At 38.8% G+C, this 21,393-nt stretch overlaps 1 protein-coding gene across 2 annotated transcripts in view; it reads right to left on the bottom strand.

The window, feature by feature from the left end:
• Window positions 1-21,393, bottom strand: part of LOC121427645 (vacuolar protein sorting-associated protein 13D-like) — a 110,245-nt gene that overhangs the window by 59,157 nt on the left and 29,695 nt on the right. For both annotated transcript variants that reach the window (XM_041624150.1, XM_041624151.1), the window contains exons 16-34: window positions 21,316-21,391; window positions 20,471-20,560; window positions 19,855-19,957; window positions 18,432-18,609; window positions 17,087-17,309; window positions 16,404-16,558; window positions 15,997-16,112; window positions 14,856-15,021; window positions 13,291-13,466; window positions 12,260-12,445; window positions 10,662-10,798; window positions 9,573-9,726; window positions 7,076-8,997; window positions 6,385-6,580; window positions 5,352-5,613; window positions 4,301-4,481; window positions 1,725-2,321; window positions 1,185-1,263; window positions 261-677 (exon numbers count right to left, since the gene is read on the bottom strand). In XM_041624150.1, coding sequence (XP_041480084.1) covers window positions 261-677; window positions 1,185-1,263; window positions 1,725-2,321; window positions 4,301-4,481; window positions 5,352-5,613; window positions 6,385-6,580; window positions 7,076-8,997; window positions 9,573-9,726; window positions 10,662-10,798; window positions 12,260-12,445; window positions 13,291-13,466; window positions 14,856-15,021; window positions 15,997-16,112; window positions 16,404-16,558; window positions 17,087-17,309; window positions 18,432-18,609; window positions 19,855-19,957; window positions 20,471-20,560; window positions 21,316-21,391 — 5,414 coding nt within the window. The remainder of the gene's footprint in view (window positions 1-260; window positions 678-1,184; window positions 1,264-1,724; window positions 2,322-4,300; window positions 4,482-5,351; window positions 5,614-6,384; window positions 6,581-7,075; window positions 8,998-9,572; window positions 9,727-10,661; window positions 10,799-12,259; window positions 12,446-13,290; window positions 13,467-14,855; window positions 15,022-15,996; window positions 16,113-16,403; window positions 16,559-17,086; window positions 17,310-18,431; window positions 18,610-19,854; window positions 19,958-20,470; window positions 20,561-21,315; window positions 21,392-21,393) is intronic.

Below are 21,393 nucleotides of genomic sequence, written 5' to 3'. Positions count from 1 at the left end.
GTATCATCTGTTTTATAGAATGGTGGAATGTTTTGCCGAAAAAGGGTTTTGCAACCAAGAATAAGTATCACCAATGGATGGCTAGCCATGCATCCAGTAAATTTGTCATGCATAATTACCGGATGCATGGACAATTCACCGTATGCAAAGCGAGCCTGAAGTTATATAGAAACCAATTGCGATTCTTTAATCATTCTTGATTCTTATCTCTCCTTATTAGTCTTCCTTTTGTTTAGAAAAGACAAAATACCCTCACATACCTTTCCATCTCGTATCATAAGCCCTGATAGCATGAGAGACCAGGTCCACCATCCTGGCCCCGTTCGATTGGCTCACAAAGGAGAACTTGGACTCCATGAAGTTGAACTGACCCAACGACCTCTCGGGCACCGCCTCCTCGGGCTCGCTACCACGGAGACCAATGATGGGGTCAGACGCATGCTGGAGGAGTAGTTCGAGGGTGACATTGACTAGGTTGATATGCATGGAGATGTTGGTGCAGATCTGTCCGCTGAGGACTGTCTGGGATTCTGGGTTGGCAGGGCGTGGCATCGGTTGGAACTCCTCCAGAGGCTCACCAAGATTGTGGTCTAGGAACCCTCGGATGAGCTGGTACTGGGACAGGTCTAGGCAGCAGTGGACCGACGATAGGAGACCATCTATCTCCATGTCAGGAACTACAAGAATAAGATAATATGAAGATCTTAGAAATGCAAAAAAGACAATGTAACAAATAACTGCTCTCGATGGGTGAAGGAGGGTACCAGTACATTGAATTTTTCTATAAATAATAAAGATATAATGATACTTTAATTTAAATCTATGATAATCAGTGAAGACTCTTGATGCGATTTACTTTTGACAAAAATTGTCTTTAAAAATCAACACATAGCTAATATTTCTTAAAAAGATATCTCTTTTATAACAAGGTTTAAATCTATCAAATGATCTGATAATTGCATCTTAGAAAAGGTTTTTCATAATTTTGGTATCATTTTTTTCACAAAGCTCTACCATTGAAAACACTATTTTCATTTTATTCAACTATGGTTTGAAGCTGTGTGATTTGTCATATTGATTTTTTGGGGAAAACATAGACCAAGAATTGATTACAATATTGTGAATTTGTGGTGAATTTGAAAGAATTGTAGACTTGGAAAAGAAAATTAGGATGAAGTCCTGACCTGTTCTCCTGATGTCAATATCAAGATTCCTATCAACCTGTAGCTTCAGTAAGCATGTCTGCTTCAACAGCTTCCCACCCTGAAAAGACACATCAAACAGACAGAATTACAACTAGGTAACTGTTGGTTAGACTTGCAGGGTGTTGCAAGAAAATACTTGTGATCAATTGCATGTTACAGATTCAAATTCATAATTGATGTATCAATTGTAACTAGTGCAAATTGATTTTTTTAATGCTTGTTGTAAGAAGCAGATTAGTGATCAAGAGCAAATTTGTAATTATTGCAAGACTTACGACTGATTTTTTTTTCAACTCCAAATTGATTTGCAATCGATTACAAGTTCATACATATAATTTACATACAAACAATGCAAGTGTACCAAGAGGTTATACTGTAGTCTTGGATATATTCCTGGTTTTGGAAAATAAAAACTGATGCTACACTGATTTGGTAAAAAACAGCTGAAATAGGACTATATATTTTGATAGGACTAAATATTTAAAATATATAGACAAAAGATTCAAAAGGATGTCTAACCTTCCTTTGAACAATGAAAGAGGGGAAGATCAGAGCCGTTCCATCAGAAACATCAAAATCAGTTGGCGAGACCCTCTCTGCAGAATAGAGATCCATGTCTTCAAGATCTATATGAATACAGTCCAGGAGACACCTCATATTCTCCTCCTTGCTGCTCCCATCAACCTCCACTTCACTTGCTTTTTCAGATACTCTTGAAGAATGCTTTGGAGTTGATTGATATTGCGGTCCATGAATTGGCTTTGATGGAGCAGTTCTTGTCAAGACACCAGGTGCAGTTCCTAGACCCAGTCCAGGACTGTCCTCGAGCTTCAGACCGTGGGCTGTACCAGTTGCCACCTTCCTGGGTGTTTCTCTGGCAGGTTTGGAAGATCCTTCAGAGGCCTTGGAGTCCTCAGGACTGGGTCTAGGAGGACATGTCTTGTGGGTGATGGTTCCAGGTGTCCCAGACAGTAAGAACTGGTTGCGCAGAGTCAGGTTGCCGAGATTGATGACTAGCAGATCTTTGGACTGGGAGCCGACAGGAGCTAGTATGACAGGAGAGCCGGCCTGGACGTCAAGCATGATGCGAGCGGAACGGGTCGGTTCCACAAACACCTGCAGAATTAGCATGGTGGTTGACATTGAAGCATAATGTGACAAATGCACAAATGATAATAAAAATATGAATACTAACTAAACTGTAGATATATCCATGGAAATAAAATTACAAAATAAAAAATTATCTGGAATACTTTCCCCAGAGCAACTGGACTCACTTGTTAAAAGACTGAAAGTCATGATCATCCCAACACCATCACAACCATCTCCATTAATATCATCATAACAAGGCCCGTTTTGAAAGTCCATTTTTGATGCACGTGTACACGGCATGTTTTTCGGTCGTGTACACGTAAACACTGTGAGAGCGAGTAACGTTTTCATGTCGACACGGACCCGCATCAACATGTCATAAAAAGGGGTCTATGTATAGCCTAAGTCACGGTTTTAAAGCTTACCTGAGAAGTTTGAAGTATCAATCCACAAAATTGGTGCTATTAAAAAGTTTACTCAGCTTAGCAGCGCATTAAATTAATTAAGAATGCAAAAGAAAATCAGTGCCCTAGCTATACGCTAGCGCAGACGCTCGTTGGATGCGCATTTTGTATACTGTACCATACAAGCATGCACAGATCGCTGCAGAATTAAGTGTAACTGAAGTTATGGAATAAGTTTCATTATTTTACTGCCAATTTGAGGAGCGTTTGTATGTAGGCTTGTAGCACATGTGTACGAGCGTATAACACGTAAGTTGTAGCAATGATCGCTGTCGCAATTGGTGATTCTCAAATTGGTTCTGAGTGTGATTGAGCAACGCTTTCGAGACCGGAGCAGACCTATTTCGTGGTACAGAAACTTGAGTCTCCAGAATGAATGTGGATTAAATCGGCGATTTTGGAAGTGAACTCACTCTAGGTTAATTGAAATATATTGACATATTAGTGATTAAAACATGTGCAGTGTCTGAGAACTAAGATTTAATGTGAGGCTGTGAGCTTGTTCACTGACTTTATAGTCCCATGCAAGCTTTATGCAGATGCTACCGTGTACACGGTGATGGAATTTAGTACACGTGCACTGACTTGACGGTGCGTGTACACGTGTACCCGAAACGGGCCTAATCATAACCACCATCCTCATAATTACAACTGTCATCATCATCATCATGACATATAATTGCATTGTCATCATCATTCTCCTCTGCATCATCAGAATAAACTTCAGCATCATTAACATCATTATCATTATCATGGTCGACACCATCACCATTTACATCACAACCACCATTACCACAACAACCATCATCATTACAATCATCAATATCACCATTATCACCACAACCATCCTGTGATCATTGTCATCGTCATCCTCCTCCTCCTCATCATCATCTCCATCATCATCACCATCATCATCACCATCATCATCATCATCACCATCATCATCATAATCACCAACATCATCATTATCACCATCATCACCATCACCATCATCATCATCACCATCATTATCATCATCACCACCATCATCATCATCTCCATCATCATCATCACCATCATCGCGAACATCATCATCATCCTCACTATCATCATCATCATCATCATCACCAACATCATCATAATCACCAACATCATCATCATCATCACCATCATCATCATCATCTCCATCATCATCATCATCATCACCATCATCATCACCATCATCATCATCATCATCATCACCATCATCATCATCACCATCATCATCACCATCATCATCATCATCACCATCATCATCATCACCATCATCATCATCATCACCAACATCATCACCATCATCACCATCATCATCACCAACATCATCATCATCATCATTACCATCATCATCATCACCATCACCATCGCCATCATCATTATCATCACCATCATCATCATAATCACCATCATCATCATAATCACCAACATCACCATCATCACCATCATCACCATCATTACCATCATCATCACCATCATCATCATCTCCATCACCATCATCATCACCATCATCATCACCATCATTACCTTATGCCCAGCAGCTGCAGCCCTCATTGTGCTAAGGACTTCTTGAAGTTGGTTGAATTGCTGTGCAAAGGCTACTACTTCAGACTGGAATCGGTTGGTGTGGACATATCGGACCGTTGACATCCTCAGCTTTACACTGATATCAAACTCTCTCAGCGATTCCTTGTCAGGCTTTCCATACCTGAAAAAATGTTGCATAATGTAATACAATTAATAATAACAATATACCAGTACGTATATTTACCCAGGGAAGCCACTTCAGTTCTGAAAACTGTTCTCCCAGCGGGCCCTGCTATTATTATTACCCCAGCTTTTTAGAATAATAACGATATATTTACCCAGGGTAGCCACTTCAGTTCTGAAAACTGTTCTCCCAGCGGGCCCTGCTATTATTATTACCCCAGCTTTTTAGAATAATAACGATATATTTACCCAGGGTAGCCACTTCAATTCCGAAAACTGTTCTCCCAGAGGACCCTGCTATTATCATTACCCGGCTAAGCTAGGCTACCTATTCAGGTGCACACATCGTTTTGAGGAATTATTTCCTGCCGGTACCCATTTACCTCAGAAGACAAATCTAATCCACCGGGCCACAACGCTCCACTTGATATTCACACCTGGATGTATATGTGTACATACTATGCCATAGACATACATGGAGATACTTTGGCATTGATGATTTATAAAATAAGATTAAAAAAACATGGCACAGGAACCAACATTAAGCTTAAAAACAAGTGTACAATGCAAACAAATTGACTTAGCAATATTGGGTTAACTATTTTTCCTAATATGATTTGCATACATGTATATACCTAATCCATTTCATTCTTTGGAACGGAGACAGATTTTTTAAAATCATAAAGATATACATATACAAATGAATATACATGTACATTACCATTATGTAATAAGAAGAAGACTGCAACGCCGTTACTTGATTCTAAAACAGTATTTTATAGACTCATTGGTTTGTTAGAGTGTTTGCATATAGGCTTTAAAATGGAAAATATCCCACTCACTTCCAGTAAACTTTCCTTCGACTTACTTGAATATATGGAAGCTGAGAGCCTCTTCCCCTTTTGTAGTGAACCTCTCCCTATACAGCCTTCCATGCGGGGTCAGGTCAAGCACGGACATGCTCCCCATGTGACCTTTGACATCTAGGTTCCCCTCCACGTTGGTTATGTGAGCATTGACCTCTGACACGCTGGCCTTTGCGAGCTCGTAGTCCGGTTTGTTGAGGATTAGAGAAAGAGAAGCCATGTGAACCTGCATTTCCATGTTGTTACCATCTGGTTCTTCTGCGACTGATCAACAGATGGATGAAAAATATAGCAACAGTAGTTCTTAATATACTCTCTATAAGCAGAATATGTTTTCACTTTATTCTACATGTACTTCATTTCTCACAGAAGTCTGTTCATATACACAAACTATCTGAAAGAAAGCAACTCATGATGCATTACGGAAATGTTCTTTTGTATGGCATATGTGGTATTAAATTAATCTAACAGTCTTTTGCCTAGCAAATTCTATGTTGGGAGTTATTCTGAATACATGAAATATGTTTGATATATCAACTTTCTCCAACAGCTGGATTAGCTCTGTGTGAATTAGAAACATTATGGTTCGAATTCACAAAGGTGGTTTTGAAAACCATCAGTTGAACCCATGATTTATGCAAATTTCCTGTATAAATTACGCTTATATACCAGGTATAATGAACAATGACCAATGTGCGCCAAATTTACGCCTGTTGCCATGGTTTATTAACGAGTCTACTGTTTTGAAGAGTGGACTCATTCATTCAAAACATTGTACTAAGGAATCAAATAGTGTGCTTAAACATGGCAACAGGCATCCATTTGCCACACTGTGACAAAATGCGCATCAGCATTGGGCATTTTGTTATATACATTACATGTACACGGGAAATGAAACATGAATTATACAGGAAATCTGCATAAACCATGGGTTCAACCGATGGTTTTCAACAATACCTATGTGAATTCGGGCCAATGACTTTCAACCATTCAAACACACAGATATGCTATAATATAGACTTGGAACAAACTCACTTGTTTGTTGAGTTGGTTGTGGTTGTATTTCAGATGACTGTCTATGTGTGGTACTGGTTCTAGTCGGTGTCTGCTGTGGGATGTTGTCTTTGGGTAGAGAGCTTCCGATACCCAAGAAATCAAGGAGAACCACCCACGTCTGTTGGTTGATGGTGATGTCAAGCTGGTTGAACTCCACATCAACAAACTGGTTGGTCTGCAGAAGGAAGGATATTCATAGTAATTCAACATCAAACATCTGGGACAGGATCTCATTTTAGGGAGAGTTTCAACTTATTCTGGTGAATTTGCCATTATTGCAAGTGACATGACAACCTTGAGTTCCTTTGGTGGCAGAGCCCGGTTACAATTGCTGCTTGTACATGTGGTTACCAACTTAACAGTTGTCAGTCTCTATGAAAAGTTTCCCCGGAGGATCAGTCTCTTAACAAATTAAAGAATAGGACTAAACATACTTCATAGCTACCACTAAAGATACTCAGGTATACATGAAAATCAGTATCGACAGATACACAAGATACTGTACATAATGTATGAAGAAACATGACATACAGAAGCCTCATGTTTGCACAAAAACATTATAATGTACAATGCACAAGGTAAACTTAAAATTGATTTTTAGGCAGTATACTTGACAAATCTTCAAATCCTCTTAGCTTTGATCATTTTACTCTTGAATTTCCATTCTCACCTTCTTGTACTTGGTAGCATACTCTGAACTCTTCTTGTCCACCAAGAGAACTCTGATCTGTACCAAGGCATCGCTGGTGGGAACGGATTCCTCCGACACGTTGATGTCTTCCAGGGAGATGTTGAGAGAGGGAGGTGGTGTAGAAGGGTACATACCCCTGCTGCTACTGCTTGTCTGCCTACTGTATTGAGGAGCATAATACTGATCAGGGTTGTTCAGCTCCGAAGGTACAGAGCTGGGTCTGATGGGCGACACAGCCGGCATGGCCGTCACAGAGGGACAAGACGTGGAGTGGACCATTTTGGCCAAGGGGCCGCTACTCGAGCGACTGGCGCCCCCACGAGATGCGACCAGTTGCCGATGCTTAGAGTCAGGACTCTGTAAGAGGTCCTCAATGACCAAAGACTGCAGAAGGATGGTTATTGATGTTGCAGCTGGACAGGATTTCTCGTAATCAACCCTGAAGTCTGAAAAGCACACATTGACAATTCCTTGATCGCCATCACTCAGGTCGCCTCGCATTTGAATACAGAGGTCTGGCATGGCAAAGTTTGCACAAATCCTCATTATTTTGCTTCCAGCAGGTTGTATGGGAGTACTTTCAGTAACTTTATGATGTCCTGGTGTCTTAGAGCCAAGAGGCTCAAGTTCCTTGACATTGAAGATTCCTGATTTTCTATCCTTGGTGTTCTCTAAGCTAACAGGGGTGGAGGGTACCTTTGTAGGTTCCTGATAGGTCAGGTTATCAAGTGTTTGTAAGATTTGTTCATAGATCTGCTTGGATAGGATAACCTTCAGAGGGGTGACCACTTTACCTACAACTTGCAAGGTGGACGAGTGTTGATCAAAAAGTGATTCATTGTCCTCAATGTCCGGGAATGCCATGCTATTATCCATCAGTGGTGGACCAGATCCTTCTGGAATCTGATTAACAATGACCTCAAGAGAAGTGTTATGAAGAATAGGTGTCCCTGAGTAAGGTCTGGATGCAATACTCATGATGTCAGAAGTGACACTAGTTACACTCTGATCCAATGGCAAGTTTGTATCATCATGGTTGAAAGAAAAGAGGTTCACATTCTGAATCCTCAAGAAGAAGCGGGTCATATCAGGAGACACGTCCAGTCCTGAAGCACTCTCAATGTCCATGTCGCAACTGATCTCTGAGGACTCGTTGTTGGTCAAGCTGATCTTACCTAGGTGGCCAACAAGGAGCTCAGAGCTAGATGCTGTCCTTGGGATGATGATGACAGGAGTCTCCATGATGATATCAAAGTTCATACTAGAATTCGATTTAGCACCAATATGCGAATCAGTCATGTCCACAGATGAATGACCAAATTTATCCACTCTCTGTCCTGGTGATTCCATCATTGTGTTGAACATACTCGGGGAGAAGGATGTCACAAGGTCGGGCATCTTTGACTGGATCAACTCCCTGGCTGCATCACTCGCTGCCTTCTGAATGGAGTTGGCAAGGTTGGCGATTGAGCTCTGAAACTCATCCATGCACAGAGTGACCTCATGTAGGAACCGAGGAACATGGATGTAACAGAGGGATGCGAGATGAAGTGACAGGTTCATCTGTTCGTCAGTATCCTCCTCACCAACTTGTATCTTGATGGAAGACCCAAGAGACGTGGCTGTTTGTCTTTGTTTCCTGAAATTGAAGGTAAGAGCCTTCAGGTTGTCCTTGTCACCCTTGGTTTCTTCCTCTTTGACTGGGGTGAACGTTGATGAGGAATCAACAGTAGAGTCCGTCTGGTCACTGGGTTTCAGTAGCGAAGAGATATCAGCAGAGCTCTGGTCAATAGTTGTTGGGTCTTGTCCAACACTGAAGACCTTCTGGTGTCTGCTGCCCTCTGGAGTTAAGTCTAAGAGCTGGAGACCTCCAAGAAACCCTTCTACACTCATCTCCTCACCTAGTAAACAGAAAAAAAACATCTTTCAAAAAGTAAGGGTTTTTCTGCTTTGGATGAAAATCAAATGTCAGAAATGTGAAATACCCTCATTTTCATTATTAACATTTTACAACTTTATTTACAAACATATACATGACACATTTATTTCCTTGAAAATATAAATCTCAAGCATGAACCATTGTTTTGTTTGTATAATGGGGCCTGGTAGCTACCTAATGATTAATACCCAGAAAGAAATAATAAAATATGGCTGATTCTGATCTGATGTTTCATACAGCAAAAGAGCAAGGAGTGATTTATTTTTGTTTGATAGTTATATAAAACATTTTCATTTAGAATATATTGAGGGTTGAAAAAGACATGGTTGTAACACACTTTTTGACCATTTAAATGTTTACAGATTCTGAAAACCCATAAAGCCTTCATTAAAGAACAACCAAATCAATTTCCCATTGTCAATAAAACAAAGTAACACGTAACCTCATCTCTATGTAAATGCTCAATGGAAACTAATTAAACATCGCTTTTCTCAAAATCACTGATGTGATTTAAGCCCTTCTATTTGCGACACTCACCCAGAGCTGCCTGTATATGAGCTTCCCTCACAGTGGCTGTAGCGACCTTCTGACCTTTGACCTTATTACCCATGATGCCCCTGACTAAGACGATGTTCAGGCAACGGAAGTCTGCTGCGATATCTGTCATGGTGCCAGTCTGGGTGTTTGAAGGCTTGGTAGGGTGAATGAATAAGGAGAGAAGGGGTATTATGTTAATACCTCAGTAAACCATTCATTAATATTGCGGGGTGTGACTGGGCTGCCCCCCCCCCCTGGATCTTAGCTGGGGACTTGGTCGTTGTAAGGCTTGATAGGAAGAGAGAACGAAGGGTATTATGTTGCAGGCCATGTAAACCATTCATGAGGGGGATGAATGATAGTTGCCCCCCCCCTCACCTGATGTTAGCTGTTGATTTGGTATTCTGCATAAGCTCCTAATATTTACTTATGTCCTTTTTGCTTTTTCGTCTTTAAAGTTGAAGAAAACTACTAGTGATCTCTTTGAGTTTTTTTAATAATTTGAATGCCGAATGTGCTGATAAATTGAATAATTAGCATTTTTGTGTGCCAAGTTTTGGCTTTCCATAGTTCACAACAAAATTAGACCATGAATTAAATCAAACCAGTGTACTATACATGCCAAGACTATACATTACATTCCTAGGTCACATTATTCACAGTGAGAGCTAAGTTGTGCAAAATGGAAAAAAATCACATTTTAACAGAGCAGCCAAAATTAAAAACGATCAATTTTCATTGGTTTTATAGCAATTTTTCAAAGGAGTAGAAACAGCTGCAAAAAGTTGTGCAAAATGGAAAAAAATCACATTTCAACAGAGCAGCCAAAATTAAAAACAATCAATTTTTCATTGGTTTTATAGCAATTTTTCAAAGGAGTAGAAACAGCTGCAAAAAGGGTGAGAAAATGGTTGCCAAACGGCACATTGCTTGCTGTTTTAAGACAGAATTGACAAGCACCCTATCTTTCTTGTATTGCAGATTACAAGTATTAGCATTCCTTCATTGTAGATTACACATGAAATAAACAACAGAAATTTGACCTGTAGTAGGATACATGGGTCTATGAATGTAGCCAGTTAATGGTACCTCTATGATGCTAGCTTCTCTTAGTAATGAGTTGGTGAAGCTGGATGGATCAGAAGGAGGTTGGTTTGGTTTATTCTCATCTTCTGGGAAGGCTCGCTGGAAGAACGACAGTAATTCAACTATCGTCTCTTGATTGGCTGGAGAGAGAAAGGAGACATAAGGGAGAGAGAAAGGAGACATAAGGGAGAGAGAAAGGAGACATAAGGGAGAGAGAAAGGAGACATAAGGGAGAGAGAAAGGAGACATAAGGGAGAGAGAAAGGAGACATAAGGGAAAGAGAAAGGAGACATAAGGGAGAGAGAAAGGAGACATAAGGGAAAGAGAAAGGAGACATAAGGGGGAGAGAAAGGAGACATAACAATGACAAAATTGCATAAAATGTTTTTAAAAAGTTATAACATTCCAAGCGCTGAGTTGTTGTGTAGCCAGTAGTGGTTCTGACACTGCCTTGTAATAGCGACATTGTGTATGTGAATGCCACTAGTATAAGAGCATCATTTGACAAAGACATCAACCTACATTTTGCCACTCTCCACCCAGGTGTGAAATGGGGAACCAGTTTGATGTGAACACCAATGTTATTTGGCTCAGGCTCATCAGATAAATCCCAGCTGCATCTTAACCCTAATTCTTCCGGGGGGGGGCCATAATGGCCCCCCTCAACAATTTTCGCGATATATCTGCTGCGCGAAATTTTTTCACCTCGCAGCTCACTGACTTTTTACATTCAAGTCTCGCGCAAATTTTGAGACCAAAGTTGTGACGCCCGGGTACGCGGTTACAACATTACGCAACATTATGCAAGTGCATGTCAGACCCAAAATTGCTCATAAACGTGATTTCATGTACAAATCCAATGCAAATTGCGTATTTAGCCAAAATTCATAAATGTATCATTATTTCTACTTTTACTGATTAAACTTAATTAATTTTGCCTTGTTTATGATCAGAATTATGTCTGGAACAATTTCCATTGAAAAAACAATAAAAACAAAAAGTAAAAAAAACAAGGAAATACATAAGAAATTCATAAAACAATAAAATACATAAGAAATTTATTTCCAAACCAAAGTTTTTTTGAATTACGATTGTTAAGAATGCTACAAAGAAAATTTTTACCAAAAATTAGCATTCTAGGAGCTTTATATAGTGAATTAGAGCAAAAAGTATGATTTATGCATAAATTAGCATAATTTATTCATATAAAATAAAATCTCATTATTTTGGAAAATTTTACCATACAGCCTTGTAGATTACATCGCACACTACCAGCGTGCAAATTTTTGCGTCGCTCGCGCAATCGGCGGCCGAGATCTTAAGGGGGGGCCATAATGCCCCCCGGGAATGACAAGAATCAAAATACCCCGGGAGATTTAGGGTTAAGCAGGAATCCCATCTCATTAATCTCAAGTCATGTAGGGCAAAGGCTGTTGTAAATTATTTTTTCATCAACCAAAGCAGATTTTACTTATACATGGTTGACTATACACATATATATATATATATGCAGATATGCATGATATTACATTGTGCATAATGTACGTCATTTTAGTAAAGTTATACAGTGTGAAGTTTTCAAAACCCACACCCTGCCTTACCTATGACATCCAAAGTATTGAAATGGATGATGAAGACCTTTGATGAACCATTCCGTTGGGCACGTGACGGTGATTCTGGACTAATGAATTGCAATTCCACAGAGATCAGGGCTTCCCTATCGGTAACCACAGGCTCGATGGGAGAGGCAGCAGGAGGCGGGATGGATGAGGAGGCAGATTGAGTACCTGCATGTATAATAAATCAAATGAAATACCCATTCAAATAAAAAGGGGAATAACTCTTTAGTCCAATACTATTTTCTGGTTTAAACGATGTGTGAAAGGTTTATGTTGTAATTCCACTGACATGAGCGCTTCACTTCGCTTGTATTTACCAGTCGATGGGGGAGACAGCATGAGGGGGGACAGGTAAGGAAGCAGATTGATTACCTGAATGTTCAAAACATAAATTAAAAACACATTCAAATAAAGAGAGTCCCTCTTGGTTAATTTTGAGCTATTTTTCTAAGTTTCTTTCGGATTTCTCAATGAAATGATAAACAAGTCGATTGTCAAATACAAGATAAAAATCAAGCACAATTATTAAACTTTCATATACTTTCAAGATAGTTATCAATGATTATCTTGTGGACTTGGCGAAAGATAAATGCTGTCCAATTTCATTTGTTAAACTTTAAAAAAAATATGTTCATCATAAAATATCTATAATCTATAAGAATTAAAACTTGAGATCCAACTTTTTTTTAGTAAGATTATTAAAATGGACTTCAAAAATAATGTTGCATTTCAAACCCCACATCTGGGCTCCGTAACACAAAGGTTTGCGATTAATCGCAAATATTCAAGAACCGCACTGATTGGTCCCTGGTCTATATTTCAAACCTAATGCACGTGTAACATTGATATTGATTGGTCAGTTCATTTAGCGATTGATCGCTAATCTTTGTGTTACGGAGCCCTGAATAACAAAATATTTAACAATGACATTTGAATTTTCTAATTTCCTTGATTTCAATACAGCTGAAAAAAAATAGTTCTGGTTAATAAGGTATTCGTAATAATTTTCTCACCCCCTTTGCCTTGGGCCCCCATTTTTCTATAGATGGCAGAAGCCAGTTCAGCATGTGAGGTTGATTCCATCATCTTCTCAGCAGGGGAGGCTGGTGACCGAGGTGATGTGGGTGATTGTAGGGATCGAGGAGTAGAGGCTTCGCTATCGACAATGCTTCCGCTTGGGGCATGCATACTATCACAGAGAAAAATGATCAAAAGTTATTTCAAATTCAATTCAAGCAACATTTTAGGTTTGTATCAACAACAAAATAATTCACCTTCAATTACATTTTATCTTCATCTGATGTATTGAAATCAACATTGTTTTTTTTTTTTATTACATATCAACTTCAGTCTGATATGTTACACTTCGAGTTCAGTCCCAGGCATTCACCATTATGTTGTTTTACCAAATGTAACAGCTGTTGCATCAAGCTTACTAGTCAATTCTGATTCCTGGTTATTGGCAAATGCTTAAAAAGTGAAGTTCAACAAGATGTTTATTTATCATAGCAAAATAATATAGAAACACATAAAACTATTGCAAAATTCCATGAACGAAACACAGAACAATCAGTTGTTCAAGTTTTACTTTTGTGCTATTCTTATACAAATGGTATAAAAAATTTCTTCTGCAAGCTGCTATTCATATTACCTATTTCTCCATTCTTTAGCAGGTTGAATAAAAAAAAGGAGTTCATGACTTATCAAGAAACAAGGACCACTCAATTATATCATAATACAAAGTATGCACAAATTTCTCTCAATCTTTGTATTAAACTGTCCAACACACATGCAGCTTCATCTCATGAGTTTCAATCTAGTCCAAAGTTCCCCCAAGGGCAGATAATCCTTACTAATGCCCCTGATCATGTGTATGATTTGTATAACATACACTATGCAAGGATGGAATATTTATATAATATTGACCGGCCTTGAGGGTAATATCAAATATATTGCCAGCAGAAGAATCACATTGGCCCGAGTCTTTAGACTCAGATGTCTGATACGGGTAATTAGTATTATCACCCGTATCACGCATCTGAGCTGGTCATTTACAAAACCGTATTGCCCTACATTTTCTGAATATCGGGAAGGGTAGGTATATTGTTTGTATTTTCCTCAGTCTCAATGTGCGTATTTACTTTGCATGCAGAGACGACGCAAAATATACCTTTGTATTTTCCCTGGTCTCACATCCGGGCATTTGTGGATGCGTATAAAGAGATACGCTTCATAAGGATCCGCGCACCAACAATACGTCATAATAAAGACAACACTGGATCCGAGCGCTTGCAAGTACCTCATAATGGTAAAGTGCAGAGCCTAGACCGATATTAACATGACACAACAGAACTCTATTTTTAAAAGAAATATCCCCATTATCATGATTTTTGCTCTAGATATCTGATTTGGATGATAATAAAAATATTGACTGGCTCTTCTTTCAGGGAATATCAAATATATTGCCCTTAAATGACCCATATTGCCCTCGTCTAAAGACTCGGGCCAATATGATTCTTTTGCTGGCAATATATTTGATGTTCCCCTCAAGGCCAGTCAATATTATATCACTATTGACCTGAGGTCTCTATGTGAGGCAAGAAGAAGCTCAAAGTCGGGTCCAAACTGCTGGAGGGCATCGATGACTAATAGACTATGTACACTCAGAGATATAGATGAATCAAAGGGACGTTTGATGAGGTCTGCTCTAACTTGTGAGACCTGGAACTCTGATATACAACGACCTGGAACCAGAACAGAGAGGGAAGTAAATAAGTGAAGTTATATCTTAGAGGAATTAAGAATTATTTTACTATCTTTGTAATTACTATCTTGATGGGCATTTGCTTAAAGCTAAATGATAGTAGTTGCAGTACAACACTAAGTTCGTGAGAAAGTCTGTAAAACCAAGGTTAAGTATGACTATATCATCGTGGATCTAGATCTGGTACAGTTACATAAACTGAACTTTGTGAAATCATTAAATCTAAGCTGAAATACCATCACACTGAAGATCACCAACACAGATAAGCACACGTGGGACAGTGTATTATTATTGCTGGAATAAAGACCCAACGGAAGTGACCAAATCTGCACATATTTTGCTTATTTCTCAGCAATTACACAATTTCTTCCAGAATCCTGTGGCACATATTTTTTATTCACACAGACACTTGGGTGGTCATTATATTAGATTCTGTAAAACGTCATTTTGAGATTGTTACCCGAACTGGAATTCATCTTTAATTCATATATTTATATTCTGTCTGATGCAATGTAATGTGCATTGAGAACTACACAAAGTCTATTGCATAGATTTTCTTATAATATTCTACATCTCAAAAAGCCGAGTTAAAAAAGATACAGTATCAAATACTTTACATAGTTTGGAAGAATATCATGAAAATAAGGTCCACTACTTCCATTAAAAAACAAAAAATCAGCTGAAACTGCCAAGCTGACAATTTGGGCACAGTCCCACACATGCTTCATCGTGTACAGTGCTGTAACCTTCAGAAGGATTGAGTCAATTTGAATAATTGTATCATATATCAAATTATCAAATTATCTAATAATCTTATGAAAATAAGGTCCACAGCTCACATTAGAAAAATATCAAATTTCAGCTGAAATTGTAGGGTCAAAAATTTGGGCATAGTCCCACACATGCTTAATTATGTGCACTGTGAGTAGCATTAGAAGCAATCAGGCATACTAACCTCGACTTTGGATGGCCAAAGAAACCTTATCAACTGAGAACTGCATCTCAAGGAGCTTGGATTCTTCGAGAATGGCTTGTGTTTTGGCATGTATGGTAGCCTCAAGATCCGACTGACTGTGGAAAATAACAAAATCAAAAGGAAATTCAAGCTTCTGACTCAAACCTCATCCTCTCCTGCCTCCTTCTTCTTCTCCTTTTTCTTCTTCTTCTCCTTCTCCTTTTGTTTCTGCTTCTCCTTCTTCATCTTCCTATTCATTTGTGTCCTTCTTCTTCTCCTTTTGTTCTTGACGTAAACACTTCATAAACTGCATATTATGCAGAGAAATTTACATGAAAAAAATACAGAAATATGACTCTTGAAATTGCAATTACTGCCCAAGAAAATAAATGGTTGTTGAGTGTCACCTTGCACGATGAGTTCTGCCTTGAGTTGCTGGATGTTCTGTGGTAGCAGTGGTGGTGGCGGTTGTGATGATTGGAGGGGAATACCCAGCAGGGGAAATCCCTGTCTGGTTGTTGGATCCAGACATGATCTTCATGCATTTATTCAATGCTTGAATCTGCAATATTGAGAAAATCAACAAAAATTGATGCAATATTCAACTGGTTACTACTTAGAAAGAAGATTATCTTTTCTATTTCCAATATTTACGACCATGAGCAAATCTGGTGCTCCACAGTGGCAGCCAGACTGACGATCAACTGGGCAAAGCAAATTTTTGGAATACTTCATTTCATGTCTATATCGAACAATAAAATATGTATTTTCATAAGTCTGTGCTAAAATTATGGAAAGCCAAAAGTGTCAAATCTTTGATTACATTGTATATTTATGTTTACTGTGCTCTTTCCTGAATCTTCAATGATGGAAGCAATAACCTTATTCAAACTTTCTAGACAACTAAGAATGATTTGAGAGTCAAATGAGCTGAAATACTATATCTCTACTGTTAGTGAGTTATTTAATAATTGGCTATCCATATTCAAACCACATGAATCCAACTTCAGAATAAGGGCAATTAGAGGAAAATTCAAAAAGAGGAAGAGAAGAAGGAACAACGCTGACAACAACAACAGCAGTAACTCACTTTCTTCTCATTGATATGAATAGATAGACTTGGTAGGTTTCCAGACAGTGTCATACTGGGCCACTGAGGATCTGCTGTGGATGTCAAACGACGCTCAACTTTCACCGAAATGGAGAACTTATCCAAGACCTGGAACGGACAGAGCCCTCTGGAGTGGGCTGTACGCCAGTTTTCTGAGCCTTTCGCAACAAGGATCTGAAGATCTGACATATCCAGTGTGTATCTATTAAAAGGAAATTAAAGAGTTAATCATTCACTCATGTTATACATGTAAATCACTGTTTATCAAATTTTTTATTTTCTTTCATCGATTTATAGACTTAACTAAAGCCGGTCTAAAAACATGTAGTTGATGTCTTAAATCATCTATGATGCTTTAACCAATATATTTCTTTTTAGCCTAGAGGTCATATGGTCTAGTGGTTAGGGCAATGGACTCATGACTGAAAGGTTGTGAGTTCAAATTCCAGTTCTGCCAAGAGTAATATCTCTCGTCTATAAATGTCAGCCGCTTTGACTGATTAATCTACACATAAAACAATTCATATATAACTCTTAACATGCCACGCACACTACTAACCCAATGCCACAGTGCTAATCCGATGCTAATCCCCTGTGCCAGCCACAAAACCCCCCTGTGCCACATTGATTTTGGGATCGCGAGTCGTATTCACTCCTTTCAATAGTCATGATTACAATTGCTTGTAACTCTCTAACGATTAGTTTATCCACAAAATATTGTGTAGTAAAGTTGTAGGAAATTTCATACCCCTTATAATGATGTCCTCATTATATGGATTGGTTATTATCTTTACCGCTAAAATATGAGTTGTATCAAGTAGTTCCATTTTGTGGAGTGTTTTGTATGGATCAAAAAACCTAGGTCTCTTTCCTCTCAGAGGCGGAGCCATATCTTGTAAAAAATGTAGAAATACTCGAAAAAGCCGAATGTAAACCGCGTGAGTAAGTTGATCTGTCAGAAAGCAGAGTTCGCACTGCACACAATAGTGCTAATTACGGCGTGCATGCGATGCGCAATACAGTGCAAAACAGCGTAACAATGATTGTTATTCCAAATGTGCGCAGTCATGCACGAAGCAGGCGAGGGTAGGAAACAATGCAAGCACAAAGCAATCAACAGTAGATGTGCGAGCACGAGTGTGGCATGTTATAGTAGGATACGTAGCGTGCACAAAGCACTCAATGAGTTAATTGGCTATATGCCATCTTGACGTTGATGTGGCAGAAATTTGCTTTGCAGACTTTCTATGGGAATTACCACAACGGAAACAGACTACTTAATGAATTTGGTATATAAACGACACCCATCAACATCCCATCTTACCTGTCGTACATCTTGTCCCTGAAAGCTTCAGCAGTAAGGGCGCTGCTACCAAAATCAGCTATATCAATCCCTGAGCTCGACGCAGTCAAGGAATCTACTTTAGTATCAGTTGCGACAGTATCTGTGGATTCTTGTGGTGGGGTGGATAGAGGGGTCAGGAAATCATCATCTAGATCACCTGAAAAAAATGAAAGATATAGAAAATATGTGGGATGACATAATTGAAACAACTAAGTTCATCAGCAAAATGATAATGGAAATGATCTGGTTATTCTTAAGGCACTTAAGACATACATGCAGTATAGCTGGTTATTCTGACGTTGGGTTTGAATCAGGCTCAAGATGTAATTCAACCCTGGAGAGCCAATTATGACACAAATCCCTAACAAAAGAGGTTCAATTTGATGATGATGATGATGATGCACAGCATTTGTATAGTGCCATACATGTATATCTGTCAAAGACATTCAAAGGCGCTTTTTTGGAGGAGCCAGCCAAACTGGGTCGAATAGAAGGGCACGCACACAGAACTGTGACCTGCAAGTCTCTCCTCCCGATATAACTGGTTGGTGGAATGCAGGTGGATCACTACACCAGGGTTTCCCCCTACTCTTATTCGAATAGTGCAGTGTGTTCTTAACATGCAAAGGTGGTGACTCTCCTCTACACAGGGCCTCCAATGAACATCCTATCCAAGGGACAGAATGTTTTCCATTGTATCATAGCCTGCATCTATGAAACATGGGAGTTTACACACAACGCACTGGCTTCAGTCATTCGATCGGGGTGGACTTGAACCCACGATATTTGGTTCGACGGGCAGACGCGTTACCGACTATTTGTCATGTAGTGCTTAATTCATTTATAAATGTAAGAGAATAATAACATTTTCTTCTTCACCAAGAACACAAGATGTTGACATGTTCAGCAATTTTTTGACCGTGTTGCTCACAGACTTTCAATTTTCATGTCTCGCGCAACTTTTGAGACCAAACTTGCGACCCCCGTGCGTGCAGACCAAAAACTGCTATAAAACATGAATTTGTGTTCAAAACCAATCCAAATTCAAGTGTTTTTAGCCAATATTGATAAATGTATCATTAATATTCCTTTTATTGATCAATCAATTTCATCTTGTTTATGGTCAGAATAAAGTCCCTGATGATTTCTACTGATAAAGCAATAAAATACAAAAAGCTGAAAAACAAAGAAAAACGTATTTCTAAGTAATTAAGAAAACAAGAAACTGCAGAACAAAATAAATGTAATGTTGAAAATTTTCATAGTACATTTGATCAGATTCCTATGAAAAGACTTTAAACCAAAAATCAGTGTTTTAGGGGCATGACATTTTAATTCACTTCAACTGAATCTTCTACAAATAGAAAGTCAAAGGACATTGAGAAGGTATATGTCATCCTACCTTCATCTCCAGGGGATGATGGCTGCTCACTCTCACTCTTCTTCTTGTGACGTCCCTTGGCCGTTATACTGAACAGCTGAAGTCTACCCAAGTCAAGAACAACCTAAACATACAGAAAAACAAATGACACGATGTTTGCTCCTGCAACAATTGCTCCACTCTAAATTTCACAAACTAATCAAAAGACCAACATCAACCCTGGGTTTCACATAATATCCTATTATTATTTTTTATTATTATTATTTGTTTGGCGTTACCTGTGCCTGGGAGGCGAAAAGCGAACTGAATCACTATGACCCGCAGGTCTCTCCTCCCGATATAACTGATTGGGGGGAATGCAGGTGGACCACTACACCGGGGTTACCCCCTACTCTTATACGAATAGTGCAGTGGGTTCTTAACGTGCAAAGGTGGTGACTTTCCTCTACACGGGGCCTCCATTTAACGTCCTATCCGAGGGACGGAGTGTTTTCCATTTCACATTTTTCAGCGTAGATTTCAAGATTTCACTCAGTTCATTTTATTTAACTGTACCAGATCTAGATCCTCGATGATATACTGACAATTATGCCGATAATATCCCGATAATATTAGAAAAGTAGCAGCAATTACTTACCAATGTTGCGTCTTTGTTATGGAAGTTATCAGGTATGATGATAAGAGGAGCAGAGATGTCAAAGTGTATATCCCATCTTTTGATTTCAGTCTGTACAAATAAAAAGATTATATGAGAAGAATACAATAATCAATGTTATAATAATAATAATGTGACTTATAAAGCGACAAATCCACTCTGTAGAGTGCTCAAGGCACAAAAAGAGCTAAGAGTTAATTAAAACAGTTTTCAGTAGATTTTGGAATGTTTTGACAGAGGTACATTTTTTAATGTCTTCAGGAAGGCTATGCCACAAAGTGGGGCATGCAAAAGCGAAATGATCTTTCCCCCCAAGTTTTTGAAACTTTTGGAATAACAAGGAAGCCAGAAGTGGATGAGCGCAAAGACCTGCTTGGTCTGTAGTAATTGATAAGAGAAAGGCTGCATTGTGGTGCTGATCCAAGAATACTATAAGATAGGGAGCTACATAATTATCTTCATAGCTATTATACTGTAAATCAAAAGAAGACGTAGACTTTATCTTACTGTATCCTCCCACCCTCCTGTGTCAGATAGTTTACCGAGAAATTTTCAGTGTCAAACAGGAGGTCATTGATCTCAATGTTTCTGAAGATGAAAAAATATTTTCTGCACTTGTCTTATCATAAGCTGTATCAACTAATTTTTAAAAAAAGGTCGTCAATGATTTGCAAACCTATTAAACCTCAAGCTCATTATTTGCACACTTTTTCTGCATTAAATGCAAAATAGGTTGACCTATGCAATTCTTTCTTACATTCGCATTCTTTGCAAGACACCTGGGAGCCCCATGAAAACCATTCCTGATAAAAAAATAAACGAAGTACCTGTTTCTCTCCTTCCAGGAGCAAGTCAACTGCGTCAATTAATTCCTGTTTAGTTTGCATTTTAATCTCCTGGTACCT

The sequence above is a fragment of the Lytechinus variegatus genome, chromosome 14 (assembly GCF_018143015.1).
Source record: "Lytechinus variegatus isolate NC3 chromosome 14, Lvar_3.0, whole genome shotgun sequence".
In the NCBI taxonomy this organism is placed as follows: domain Eukaryota; kingdom Metazoa; phylum Echinodermata; class Echinoidea; order Temnopleuroida; family Toxopneustidae; genus Lytechinus; species Lytechinus variegatus.
The sequence above is the reverse complement of the archived record's forward strand: the minus strand, read 5'-3'. Positions and strand labels throughout refer to the sequence as shown.